Source organism: Anomaloglossus baeobatrachus, chromosome 4, assembly GCF_048569485.1.
Source record: "Anomaloglossus baeobatrachus isolate aAnoBae1 chromosome 4, aAnoBae1.hap1, whole genome shotgun sequence".
In the NCBI taxonomy this organism is placed as follows: domain Eukaryota; kingdom Metazoa; phylum Chordata; class Amphibia; order Anura; family Aromobatidae; genus Anomaloglossus; species Anomaloglossus baeobatrachus.
Window position 1 is genome coordinate 653,376,464 of NC_134356.1, and position 14,946 is coordinate 653,391,409.

The following is a 14,946-nucleotide window of genomic DNA, read 5'->3' on the forward strand; positions in this document are numbered from 1 at the left end:
ATCCACTATACAGACCGTAGATCTGTCTCTCTGACACGATGGGCCCTATCTGACATTATGACAGGAATCTATCACTTTCCAAGCACTCAACCAGCTCCCACTCTGGGTTAGTCCCAAACATGAAATGATCCTTGCCCTAATGTCAGCATAAAACAATTCAACATAACACTAACATATGTCACAATTCACATAATACATTACATTATACATCACAACAATAAAATTGGTGTCTTCAAGGGGCAACGTGGGCAATATGTCCATCTCCTTCCATTTCCCCCTACTTCAATGATGGTCATCCTTGACCATCTGTAAACCTAGAAAACACCAATACACTATACCACACATAGCATAATATTTTAATCAATATGACATCTTCCGTCTTTTCTTCTCCAGAATATAGATGAAGTCGTCCTTCTGTTTTTCTTCAAGACCCGGTCCTACTTGATTAGAGCCCCAAAACTGCGTTGTGTATACAGTGATCGATAAGGTAAACATGGTAATAAGCCATGTTAATCTTCTCTGTGGGGAGTTTGGCTGTGTCTGACAGCGGAACCCACGTCTCCACGGCTATGCAACCTTTTTGAAGCTTGATACTCTGCAATGACATTTTAGAATGCCAGTGCAGAGTAAAGTGTGGCCCGCCCAGACATTTATAGTCTATGGGCAGCAGAGATTGACTGATTATACAACAGCTTTGTATTGTGGATTTCACCCATTGCAATGAACAGAAATATGAGCAAAAAATATGAATATAAATGAACAGAACATTATTAAAGATAAACATAAAACAATTTAGAACCGTAAACACAAATACATTTATATTATATCATTAACTACAATTAGAAGTATTAATAATGGCATTTCTATGTTGGTTAAGACACATTTTAACTTAGTTTTTGGCTATAAATTTGAAAATAAGTGATTTAAATTTATTTTTTTTATTTGACTTTATTTAATATCTCATAGCAAATGCTTGAATTTAGTATGGAATAGTAATCACTAATAAATATTTTTAATATATTACATTTTTAATTTATAGATAATACAACTTTATTACAATGTAAGATATGTTTACTATGATTATTTGTCTTCTAATATTAAATATAATACTTCAAGATTTGAATGATTATTATTACATCATTTATACGGCAATCATATGAATCATGCACAGTAATTTGGTATCCCTGCTAGTTTGTTATTTTGGCAAGAGCATAGAAATCTGAAATGGGACTCACTTTCTAAAGTTTTTGTCAAGAGGTAAAAAATTATGCAATAGGCAGCTTGAATGCCTCCTTATGGAAGAGGGAGGCAGGCTTGGTTGAAAATGTGCCTCCTCCTCAGGGGCTTGGTTGAACATGTGCCTCCTCCTCAGGGGCTTGGTTAAAAATGTCCCTGCTCCTCAGGGGCTTGGTTGAAAATGTGGCTGCTCCTAAGGGGCTTAGTTGAAAATGTCCCTACTCCTCAGGGGCTTGGTTGAAAATGTGCCTGCTTCTCAGGGGCTTGGTTGAAAATGTGCCTGCTCCTCAGGGGCTTGGTTGAAAAATGTCCCTGCTCCTCAGGGGCTTGGTTGAAAATGTGCCTACTCCTCAGAGGCTTGGTTGAAAATGTCCCTGCTCCTCAGGGGCTTGGTTGAAAATGTGGCTGCTCCTCAGGGGCTTGGTTGAAAAATGTGCCTGCTCCTCAGAGGCTTGGTTAAAAATATCCCTGCTCCTCAGGGGCTTGGTTGAAAATGTGGCTGCTCCTCAGGAGCTTAGTTGAAAATGTCCCTGCTCCTCAGGGGCTTGGTTGAAAATGTCCCTGCTTCTCAGGAGCTTGGTTGAAAATGTGCCTACTCCTCAGAGGCTTGGTTAAAAATGTCCCTGCTCCTCAGGGGCGTGGTTGAAAATCTGCCTGCTCTTCGGGGGCTTGGTTGAAAATGTCCCTGCTCCTCAGGGGCTTGGTTGAAAAATGTAACTGCTCCTCAGGGGCTTGGTTGAAAATATGTCTGCACCCCAGGGGCGGGACTATGGAATTGCTATCCAGTACATACTAGTCATTTATAACAGTATATCCACTGAGAGTTGAAGCGAATAATATTATTTATCTTAAGAATATGGTGGCCATCAAGGAATTAGGCAGCAAGTGAAACGTCAGTACTTGAAGCAGATGTACAGGATAAATGGGAAAGGTAAGAATCTTAGAAATCTGACTTGGGACTCACTTTCTGAAGTTTCTGTTGAGAGCTAAAAAAATTGTACAATAGGCAGCTTGATTGCCCCCTTACATGCCAGGGCCAACCGAGATCGAGGTGACATTTTGTCTCTGAATACCCATATCTGAATCCAAACAATCATCTATGGGATGTGCCGGAAAACAAGTCTGATCCATGAAGCTCTCACCAAGAATCTTTCAGGACCTCAAGGATCTGTCCCCAATGTCTTGGTGCCAAATACCACAGGACACTTTAGAGATCTGGTGAAGTCCAGGCTTTTACAGGTCAGTGTTATATTGGTGGCGCAGGTGTGACCAACACAATATTAGACAAGTGGTTTCACAGCCATGGGTTTGTCCATTTTGCTGCCCAGTTTTCCAATATACAGACATAGTAATTACCAATAATGATGGCATCATCATACGGTGAACAAAAACCTTTGGGTCTGTGGACGACTTTAATGGGCAGTACCCTCCTAAGCCTGTTGGTGTCGCTACTATTGTTTAACAAGGCTAGCAAGAGTTAATCTCTGCTGGTGTGCTTGCTCCTTTGGTCACATGTTGTGGGGAGGCCACATCTGCTCCCCTCCTATTTATGCTAGTTGAAACCTTCCACCCATGCCAGCTATAGTTTATTCTATGTTGATCTGTGAGGTGTGGTGTCCCAGACTTACTGATGAAACATGTACTTATTGCTTGGTGCGGTTGTAGAGTTTACCCCCAATGATTTGTAGCTTCTTTTCTGCTCTTGTTTTTCCTTCTGAACCTCTTATTGTCTTTATAGGCATTTTCTTAAGTAACACTGCCCCTTTAAATTTAGTGATGGATCAGTTTTCCCTCTTGATTATCAGTACAATTGTCATTTTTTGGTCACACCGTCCCCAAAGAAATCAGCTTTAGCTCATCACTATATTTCTAAAATATTACTCTTACATCTAGTAATACTCCTATTTTAGAATCTGTTTCACTATTACAGGGTATGTTTACTTTTGCAAACAATTCTTTTACTGCTGTAATGCCTCAAAAGAAAAAAAAAATGTTTTACCGTTTTGTGTCTGCAGCTTCTGTGCAGAACTATGTGTCTCCATGGATCCAGGCAACAAAACCTAAGTGTTCTAAACAGTTATGTTTCCCTCTGAACCTGACTTCTTTATTATCGGCAGTATGTAGAGAGAGGAAAGATATAAAAGGACTTAAGGTCCAGTCACACATAACGAGATCGTTGCTACGTCACAGTTTCCGGATCGTTAAGTCGTTGGTGAGATCGTTGGTGAGATGTCACACAGTCATTTTCCCGACGACTTTTGTAATGATGCAGCGGGGGACGCGGAAAAGGTGACGCAACTACACGCCTACGTGTCACACTTTAAGTTCTCATCTAGGTCGTTAACGAGATCGTTGGTAGGTGTCAAACATACAGATCCATCCTGCCCAGCAGGACTCCAACGAGCCAAAAATGGCCCAGGATATTCAGCAACGACCAACGATCTCACAGCAGGGGGCGGATCGTTGGTACGTGTCAAACATAACGAGATCGCAGGTGAAGTCGTTGTTTCGTCACAGAAACTGTGACGTAGCAACAATGTCGTTAGCGATCTCGTTATGTGTGAAGTGGCCTTTACATATCACTACTGGATCAGACTACACAGGGTTTGTTTGTAGTCTGTTACCATGGAGACATATAGGAAGATAAACAGAGCTGAACTTGTTGGTCAACGTTTTCCTTCCTTCAGACTGGCATGACTCTCCGCCGAAAACAGTTGCAGGTGATACATTTCAAGAGGTTGAGGCTACAATGAAAAAGGGAGCCATAGTTGAAGATGAGATTGTAGAATGTCCTAACCGAGAGGTTTCCACTGTTGTCCGCGTATTTCATAGCGGTGAGAGGGGTGTAGAGAAGGTTCGTCTGGTGACGGAAGACCGGCCGCTGCATTCCGATCACTTTCACCGTGGCCTGTATGGAATGAAAAGTTAACATTTAGCCCTTGAATAGTTCCTAAAGTTGAAAATGGTATATAAGGCTAAGTTCACATTTCCGTTGATTTGTATCAGTCACATGCGTCGCTTGACGCATGTGACTGATGCGCTGTTCAACGCTGTACAACGGATGACAAAGAACAGAATTCTTTGTCGGATTCCGTTGTGTGCGGGGGGCGGAGTTCGGGGGCAGAGCCGAGCGGGGGGCGGGGCCAGGCGCTGAGGATGTCAGTGGAAGTGCTGCGGTCTGCATGGCTGGGGACAGGTGAGTGTATCAGTGAGTGAGTGAGTGTGTGTATGTGCATGTATGTATGTATGTATGTATGTGTGTGCACATGCAAAGTGCGGGAGGGGGCGGAGCCGAGCGGGGGGCGGGGCCAGACGAGGGTGTCAGTGGCAGTGCTTGTCTGCATGGCTGGGGACAGGTGTGTGTGTGTGTGTACATACATGTGCGGAGTGCGGGAGGGGGCGGGACCGAGCGGGGAAGTGTCGGCCTCCCTGCACACGTAACCAGCCTAAATATCGGGTAACAGCAAAGCACCCGATGTTTACCTTGGTTACCCGATATTTACCTTGGTTACGGGCCTACACCGCTTAGCGCTGGCTCCTTGCACCGTAACCAGGGTAAATATCGGGTAACCAACCAAAGCTGGTGACGTGTGCAGGGAGCCAGAGAGCATGCGCAGCGAAATCCGACGGATCTCGCTGCTCAAAAAACGTTACATGCTGCGTTCCCCCCGCCCGGCGGTCAGTCGTTCCACGACTGATCAGTCGGGCGGAGGGTGCAACGCAGCATCATCAGTCACAATCCGCTGCTCATACAAGTTTATGGGAGCAGCGGAATCCGCTAAACGGATTCCGCTGTTTACAAGAGCAGCGGATTGTGACTGATAGATTTTAGCGGAAATGTGAACTTAGCCTAAACAATGAATTTCAACTTATATTTTGATCCTGTGGTAATCTAGAAAAATATAAATATATAATAAAAAACACAAATATAACATTTAAAGTGTAACTGTCGTTTTAATTGTTAGTCCATCAATAAGGAGTACACATAATAATAATAATAATAATAATAATAATAATAATAATAATAATAATAATAATAATAATAAAAACCCTTTTGTAATATCTTATTAGAAAAATCTTCAGTTGGTGTTTTTATAACTCTATGGAGGAGGAATGAGCCAGGGGCAGGGGAAGGAACTAAAGGCAGACACAGACCTAGAGGAGGGAAGAACTAGAGGCAGACACAGGCATAGAGGAGGGAGGAGCTAGAGGCAGACACAGACATAGAGGAGGGAGGAGCTAGAGGCAGACACAGACACAGGAGGGAGGAACTAAAGGCAGACAGACATCGAGGAGGGAAAAACTAGAGGCAGACACAGACATAGAGGAGAGAGAAACTAAAGACAGACTTAGAGGGGGAGCAGCTAGAGACAGAAAAAGATGTAGAGGAGGGAGAAACTAAAGGCAGACACAGACATAGAGGAGGGAGGCACTAAAGGCAGACATAGAGGAGGCAAGAACTAGAGGCAGACACAGGCATAGAGGAGGTAGGAACTAGAGACAGACACAGAGGAGGGAGGAACTAGAGACAGACACAGGCATAGAGAAGGGAGGGACTAGAGGCAGACATAGAGGAAGGAGGAGATAGAGGCAGACACAGACAGAGGAGGGAGGAGCTAGAGGCAGACACAGACATAGAGGAGGGAGGAGCTAGAGGCGGACACAGACATAGAGGAGGGAGGAGCTAGAGGCAGAGACATAGAGGAGGAAGAAGCTAGAGGTCAACACAAATATAGAGGGGGAGGTGCTAGAGGCAGACACAGGCATAGAGGAGGGAGGAATAAAGGCAGACACAGACATAGAGGAGGGAAAAACTAGAGGCGGACACAGACATAGTGGAGGGAGGAGCTAGAGGCAGAGACATAGAGGAGGAAGAAGCTAGAGGTCAACACAAATATAGAGGGGGAGGTGCTAGAGGCAGACAGAGGAGGGAGGAGCTAGAGGTCTATACAGATATAGAGGAGGAGTGAGGAGCTAGAGGCAGACACAGACATAGAGGAGGAGCTAGAGGGAAACACAGACATTCTGCTGCAAGTTCTCCTGAAATGACAGGTACAGTTCTCCATAGAACTTTATGCGCACCAAGTATCCTAGTAATGGGAAAATCTGTATTCACTAAATTGCTTCACTCCCTAGCCTGTTTTCACCTTACTGCCCAGGCCGAATTTTACATTTCTGACTGTTGTCACTTTATGATGTAATAACTCTGGAACGCTTCAACGGATCCCAGTGATTTTTTTCATGACATATTGTATTTCATGTTAGTGGTAAATTTAGGACAATTTTTTTTGTTTATTTGTGGAAATATCAGAATTTTGGTAAAAATATTGCAGTTTTCAAACTTTTAATTTTAGGCCCTTTGAGAGTTCTGTCACACAAAATAATTCATAAATAACATTTCCCATATGTCTTCTTCACATCAGCGCAATTTTTGAACTTTTTTTTATTTGCTTCCAGCAAAATTTACAAAACCTATTATTTTAGGGACCACATCACATTTGAAGTGACTGTCAGGGTTTTTTGTGTGACAGAAAATACCCCAAAGTGACACCATTCTAAAAACTGCACCCCTTAAAGTGCTCAAAACCGCATCCAAGAAGTTGAAAACAATGAAAATGTTCCCTTTTCCCCACAAAATCATTGCTTTAGCCTCAAATTTTGCATTTTCCTAGGGGCAACAGGAAAAAGTGCACTCCATATACAGAGCCCCTAAGTGCCAGAAGAGCAGAATCGCCCCTTAAGGGAACCATTAATCTATAGGTGTAGTGATGCTTTTGACTCCATGGGTGGGTTTTTTTTTCCAGAAATAAGCAGCAATGGATCCGGCTGAGTGAAAATTTCTAATCTGGCATTGTAGTGCCCATACATTGTAGTGCTCATACATTGTAGTGCTCATACATTGTAGTGCCAATACATTGTAGTGCCCATACATTGTACCCAGCTCATGTTTCTGGAAACACGCACCCGCACGATCACCAGGACGTACTGGTACATCCATTTGTGGGAACACAATGTAATATAGGAGGTATCTTTACGTTCATTGTCGGGAAGATGTTTAAATATATTTTTCCTGGAAATTGAGAATTTTAAGAATGAAAGATCAGGAGGAGAAAAAAGCAGATTTCTCTGATAAGATCCTACAACATTTCGTATTTCCATGTGTACTATTGATTTATCTAATGAAAAAACTAAAACGAAAGTTACTCTTTAACCGAGGATTTTTGAAGAGTAATTTGCCTTTGGCACATTCACATTTGATTACACTCCTAAAATGTCTGGAAATAACTCTGCAATAAGGTCTTAAAACATAATTGCAGAGGTAGCACAGAGATTGTGTACTGGCAGAGAGCCGGCCGTCAGACGCTAAGGGCTGTGAATACAGTGCAGGGGGCACTAACAGTGCCTCTATCTCCCATCCTAATGATCATGTGATCACAAGGTGCCAGGAGGGAGCAGGAATTGTCAGGACCAGACACAAGTCAGCACTAATAGAACTGGAATTATAAAAACAAAATACACCTCCCGCTCTACACGGCAACATGAAACGCTCCAGAGGTGTTTCCATACAAGCATTCGTGTTTCACCCACGGCTTCATCTGGGGCAGTTTGAGTCCAAAAGCAATACAATTCAAATTGTGAAGCAAAACCCTGGCCTGTGTAAGGTGAGCCACAGTTAATGCTTTTTGCTAAATTTGGATTTTAAAGGTAACCTGTTACCGTGTTTTTCCCTTATGAGCTGCAGCCACCACCAGTGAGCTGTTATATACAGGATTCTAGAATACTCCTATATAAGAGTCCAGGAGGCTGTGTAGAATGTAAAAAACACCTTTATTATACTCACCTAGGGTCTGATGTGTGTCGTTGCTCTCGGTCCAGTGCCTCCTCCATCTTGTGCAGTCACCGTCCTCCTGCCCAGACCCGTGTGCATGACAAGTCCTGCATCATTCCCTCAGAGTCCTTCAATGCGCTCCTGCACATGCGCACTTTTATCTGCCTGGCTGAGGGCATATGAAAGTATTGTAGTGGCATGTGCGGGCGGTCTTTGACCTTTCCTCGAGCCTGCACATTACAGTACTTTGCTCTGCCCTCATCATGGCAGATCAGAGTGTGCATGTGCAGTAGGGCAATGGAGGCCTTTGTGTGAATGACGTAGGATGCGTCATCCACACGTAGCTGGGCAGAAGGAAGGCAGTCACAAGAAGAGAGGAGGCGCCGGACCGAGAGCAGTGACACCCATTGGTCCGGACTGCTCCTTAGGTAGTATAATTAAGGTGTTTTTTATGTTATACAGAGTAGACTGTGCTTATATACAGTATTCTAGAATGCTGTATATATAGGCTGCCTGGTGGTGGCCAGTGACTTTGAAGTAGGTTTGTTTTGAAATCCACATCGAAAACCACTTCAAATATTAAATATTTTTGGATGCTGATTTTGAACATCTACTGCAAAATCCACATATAAAAAAACTGTGTGAAAAGAATAACAAAAATCCCACAAAAATCTTGGAAAGAAGTGGAATGATGAAAAAGCAGATTCCGGAATGCAACCTGGAGAAATGCAACGACCAGAAAACTGCACAAAACCCATCAAAGAGCATTTTTTCTCGATGTAGACTGGAGTCACATCTGGTGTTTTTACAGTTACTGTCTTGGGAAACAATTTTGGACTCTGATTTTCAGCTTCTACAGCTCCGTTGAGTGTTCTGTGTTCTGGTTTATATATTTACTTAGATGTGGATTATTATGACATGTCCACCCCAAGGCCGGGGGACTCAGAACCGGGCCGGACTAGTCCAGGGACGTCAGCCATGGCGGGGTCCGGTTCTGTGACCCTGGCGGTGTCTTTTGAAATGAATAAAGGGGGGTTAAATAAAAGAAAATAAAATAAAAAGAGTTTTTGTTGACTACGCCACTTGCGGTGTGCTGCCAGGATATTAGGGGCTGCCGCTGTAGGTTTCTGCTGGGGCTGATGGGAGTGGTGCAGCCTGGATGGTTAGAACCCTCCGCAAGCAGGGACAGGCCCCAGCAGTGGATGATGGAGGTTGTAGTGGGAAAACAGTCTATGTGAGTGCACGCCGCCAAGGAAACAGTCCACACCAATATTGTAGTTTAACTTGCCTTTCTTTACTTTGCTGTGGTGGTACCTGAACCCGCGGGTACCGGTCCCAGGTGTATCTGCTCCCCTTGTTCTCTGTGCCAACTGTGACCTGTGTTGGCTGTCCTCCGTGCACACTTGTTGTTGATGAGCTCCCGTGGCCTAGAGCTACTTGGGAACCCCTCTGTTTCTGTCTTGGTCCTACTGCAGGTAGCCTGGACTATTTAAGAGGTTCAGTCCATGGTCCCCTCTTTGCTGCTTGTGCTTCAGACTTTTTTGGGTGGCGATGGACCCTGGAGATCCCCTCACCTGGCAGAGTTAACAGCTGACCATAAAGTGTCCCACTATCCTAGGGTCTTCACCCCGCCTTGTGCTGAGTCTCGTGAGCCTTGGTTCCAAACTTCCACAGGCCCTCCGTGGTACCTGGAGTCTGCTGCTTCCACAGGTAACCCATGGTGCCTGGAGTCCCGTTCCGTACTCCACAGTTCTCACTCCTTATTACAGCTCTCCGTTGTCTCTGAAGGTCACTCTTTCAGTTCTTTACTCTTTCTACTACTACTACTCCTCTCCTCCTCTCTCCCGCACTTCTCCTCACTCTCTTCTGACAGACTCTCCTCACAGACTCTCCTCACACACTTCTCACACACTTCTCCTCACTGACTGAACACCACTTCCTGCCAGCTTCCCAACTGACCACTGGCCCCTCCCCTTGCTGGGTCTCTTCCTATAGGCTGGGTGGCTACATCCAATCAGTGCCCTCCAATTTTACCTGTTACTAGGCAGTCTCCCAGGTTAGTGTATTGGTTGTGTGTGTGGCCTGAAGATGGTGGTGTGTAAGGCTACTTTCACACATCCGGCTTGAGCCCTGCGGCTCAATCCGGCTGTGCAAGCTATGCAACGGATGCGGTGAAAACACCGCATCCTAAGTTTTTCCCATGCGGCCCACCCGGTTTTTGCCGCTTGCGGCATGCTACTGAGCATGCGCAGTGGCAAAAACCGCATGCGGCGGCCGAATGCGGTATTTGCCGCATCGCGCCGCATCCGGCCGCCATAGGCATGCATTGAGAGATGCGCCGCATCGGCCGAATGCGGCGCGATGCGTTTTTTTTTTGCCGAACGAAAAAACGTGCCAGGCAACGTTCCATCCGGCCGCCGCATCGGCTAAATCTGCCGCATGCGGCAAAAACCGGATGGAACGCAAGGCCATGCGGCACTAATTAAAGTCTATGCAGGAAAATCGCAACCGGCAGCAAAAAAAACCGGTTGCGATTTTCCTGCAAAGTGCCGGATTGTGCCGCAGAAGAAAAACCGGAGGTGTGAAAGCAGCCTTACTCTGACACGGAGATTCCGGGGTTTGGATTTCCACGGGTTACATTTGTGACACCTGGTACCTCAGGAGTGCTACAATTACAAATGTATTTAAATCTTGTAATGACCTAATGTGGGTAAAATATGTGAAATAAATTGAAAAATAAAGATAAAGAAAAAAAAAAAAAAAAAAAAAAAGAGTCTCTGCCAGTCCAAATCCGTGTATTCTGCCTCACGTTTGTAAAAAAAAAAAAACATGTATCCAATACAGAAAAATAATTGCTGTGGAAAGGAGGATACAGTTTAAAATGTATTAATTGTATTTTAATAATCCTTTATGATGGCAAAAAATAATAACAAAAATATTAAAAATAGACATATTTCCTTTTTTATTCTTTGCATATTCCCCCAACATCGGCCATAAATAGTAATATAAAAATGACATAAAAATTAGGCTCTACAAATGACGGGAAAAAAGCAAAAATTTTATCAGCCGAAAGAGGAACGTTTTTAGATCTCATAGAACTGTACGTAGGAAACCTGTAAATGTGTATGGTCGTGAATGAGGTAAAATGGCCTGGTGTTAAACTGGTTAAGGCTATGTGCGCACGTGTGCGTAATTCATGCAGTTACGCTGCGCTTTGTAGCGCAGCATAACTGCATGTGTCCTGCGTCCCCTGCACAATCTATGGAGATTGTGCAGGGGCCGTGCGCACGTGGCGTCTTAGAGCGCAGCGCTTCGGCTGCTGCCCGAAGCGCGCGTTCTAAGAAGTGACATGTCACTTCTTCCGTGCGCTTTGCCGGCAGCTCCTGCTCTGTCTATGGCAGGAGCTGCAGACAGAGCGCACGTTCTCTGCCGGCACCATGCGCTTCAGAACGGAGCTTTTTAGCTGCGCTCTGAAGCGCACCTTTTAGGTGCAGTGCAGAGCGCACACGTGCGCACATAGCCTTAGATTCTCATTTCATACACCAGTATTACTCTGAGGTTCACTATGCACCAATTATATCAAGAGCCGCACTCCTTTTAAAGGGGATGTCCACTACTAGGACAACCCCTTCTGATTTTATACGTTTCCCCCATATAAAATAATAACGACTATACTCACCACTCATACCGGCATAAATCCAGTGGTGTCCACGATCGCGGTGTCGGGGTTTACAAGGGGTTGCGACGTCACGTGATCCCTGCATCCAATCAGTGCAGGCTTCTGTCTTCCCACCTTCGGACCAAACACCTTCGGACCAGACATACAACAGGAAGTGAGCACAGCCGCAGCACTCACTTACTGTTGATTAATTCATTTGGTCCGAAGGCGGGGCTCATTTGGGGTTGCAACGTCATGTGATCGCATGTTCAATCATCGCTGACTTTTATCTTCCTGCCTTAGGACCAAACAAACAATCAACAGGAAGTGATCGCAGCCGCAGCGCTCACTTCCTGTTGATGAACTTGTTTGGTCCGAAGGCGGGGCTCACGTGGGGTTGCAATGTCATGTGAGCAGCACCTGCTGCTGTCTTCCCACCTTTGGACCAAACATGCAATCAACAGGAAGTGAGCTCAGCCACAGTGGCCACTTCCTGTTGATTAACTCGTTTGGTCCGAAGGCGGGAAGACAACACCAGGTGCTGATTGGACGTAGGGCTCATGTGATGTCGCAACCCAATATGAGCCCCCAGCAATCTTAGACACCACTGGAAGAACACCGGTACGGGAGATGAGTATAGTCTTTATTATTTTACCTGGGGGAAACATGTGGAACCAAAAGGGGTTGTCCTAATAGATAGATTTGACTCATCAATGGCTAAAATAACAGCAGGAACTGAAGCCAGCATCTTCTAGATGCCATGTATTTATTTTACCACCAAGAGCAGAGAGATGTAAGAAAGGTCCCACAATGCATGCGTCCTAATTTTTGAGTGCCCTAAAGCCATTGATAAATTATTGCTGGTGAGTTTTATTTAATGACGAAAGGGTATGATAGAGTTTTCACAACTTGGGCTGGGAGTATTAGCCACGGCTTCCAAGACAGTGCCGGCTGGCATATCCCATTCTTAGCTCCTCTGAATACTATCTTCCATTTCAAAAAGTTTAAAAAACTAAAGTCCAAAGCTTGATAATTTCTAACTTTGTTCCAATTGAGCAAGACTATGGGGGGCTTTACACGCAATGACATATCTAACGATATGTCGTCGGGGTCATGGAATTCGTGCCGCACATCCGGCGTCGTTAGCGACGTCGTTGTGTGTAACAGCTCTGAGTGACTGTTAACGATCAAAAATACTCATCTTATCGTTGATCGTTGACACGTCGTTCATTTTCAAAATCTAGTTGGTCGTTGTGGACGTAGGTTGTTCGTCGTTTCTGAGGCAGCACACATCGCTACGTAAGACACCCCGGGAATGACGAACAACAGCTTACCTGCGTCTTCCGGCAATGAGGTGGGCGTGTTGATAATGCGGCTGCTCTCCGCCCCTCCGCTTCTACTGGCCGCTGTGTGACGTCGCTATGACGCCACACGAACCACCCCCTTAGAAAAGAGGCTGTTCGCCGGCCACAGCGACGTCACTGGGAAGGTAAGTCCGTGTGACGGGGACTAACGATATTGTGCTCCACGGGCAGCGATTTGCTCGTGACGCACAACCGACGGGGGCGGGTGCTTTCACGACCGACATCGCTAGCGATATCACTGCGTGTAAAGCAGCCTTATGTGTTGGGGTGGTCCACTTGAAGCCAATTTCTAGGATGTATCGTCAATGTTGTATTGGTTGAGGGCCAACTGTTATGAACCACCCAGAAAGTTGTTGACTACGGATAAGGAAGCGGCCAAAAAGCTGCATAAGAATAAGTAGAATGACTTCTTTTTGCTGAAACAACAGGACCAAGCTGGATTACTAACCTGAGCCACGGCGTCTGGTGTCTGCCCCATGGTGACAAAGATCTCATGAGCGCTAGGGAGGTAAACCTCCTTAAAGTATCTTATGGTCTCGGCGTCGGCTCCAGGAAAGTCTGAGCGAGCCACTTCTTCCATCAGCTTCATCTCAAACTCCGTATTCACAGGGCCCGGCTCTATTAAAGAAACGCTGCACATAACAGCAAGAGCATGGATTACTTCAGTCCCCGCTACCAAACAACGTGTATATACAGCGTATATATAGATCATATCTACAAGAAAGGTTAAAGGACTTTGGTATTACATTGCATCGATTTTACATGGAGTTACAACCTGTATTATAGTCCACACTGCACTGACAAGTCGGCTTTTTTTTTAATAGATTTTCTTTAAACTGGCAACAAGACGTACAACAGACATTACTTTGGCACATTTTATAAGAGCAACTACTTTATTACACTGGCGCCTTTTAAATGTAATAAAACGTTGCCGGATCTGTAGACCGCTAAATTGGAGTAATAAGATAAGGAATATAACTGTTGTAATACTGCCTCCTACTGTATATATGATTATATAACTGCTACAATACTGCTCCTATATACAAGAATATAACTGCTATAATACTGCCCCTATGTACAAGAATATAACCACTATAATACTGCTCCTATATACAAGAATATAACTACTATAATACTGCTCCCTATGTACAAGAATATAACTACTATAATACTGCACCTATGTACAAGAATATAGCTACTATAATACTGCTCCCTATGTACAAGAATATAACTACTATAATACTGCTCCTATGTACAAGAATATAACTGCTATAATACTGCCCCTATGTACAAGAATATAACCACTATAATACTGCTCCTATATACAAGAATATAACTACTATAATACTGCTCCCTATGTACAAGAATATAACTACTATAATACTGCTCCTATGTACAAGAATATAACTACTATAATTCTGCCCCTATGTACAAGAATATAACTACTATAATACTGCCCCCTATGTACAAGAATATAACTACTATAATACTGCCCCTATGTACAAGAATATAACTACTATAATACTGCTCCTATGTACAAGAATATAACTACTATAATACTGCCCTCTATGTACAAGAATATAACTACTATAATACTGCCTCCTATGTACAAGAATATATCTACTATAATTCTGCCCCTATGTACAAGAATATAACTACTATAATACTGCTCCCTATGTACAAGAATATAACTACTATAATTCTGCCCCCTATGTACAAGAATATATCTACTATAATACTGCACCCTATATACAAAAATATAACTACTATAATACTGCCCCTATGTACAAGCATATAACTACTATAATACTGCTCCTATGTACTGCTCCTATGTACAGGAATATAACTACTATAATACT

The 14,946-nt window shown here is 44.1% G+C and overlaps 1 protein-coding gene across 1 annotated transcript in view; it reads right to left on the minus strand.

Moving 5' to 3' along the window:
* Positions 1 to 955: 955 nt before the first annotated feature.
* Positions 956 to 14,946, minus strand: part of RDH8 (retinol dehydrogenase 8) — a 44,351-nt gene continuing 30,360 nt past the window's right edge. Inside the window, exons 5-6 of the mRNA XM_075346485.1 lie at positions 13,536 to 13,719; positions 956 to 4,144 (exon numbers count right to left, since the gene is read on the minus strand). Coding sequence (XP_075202600.1) covers positions 3,920 to 4,144; positions 13,536 to 13,719 — 409 coding nt within the window. The 3' untranslated portion in view covers positions 956 to 3,919. The remainder of the gene's footprint in view (positions 4,145 to 13,535; positions 13,720 to 14,946) is intronic.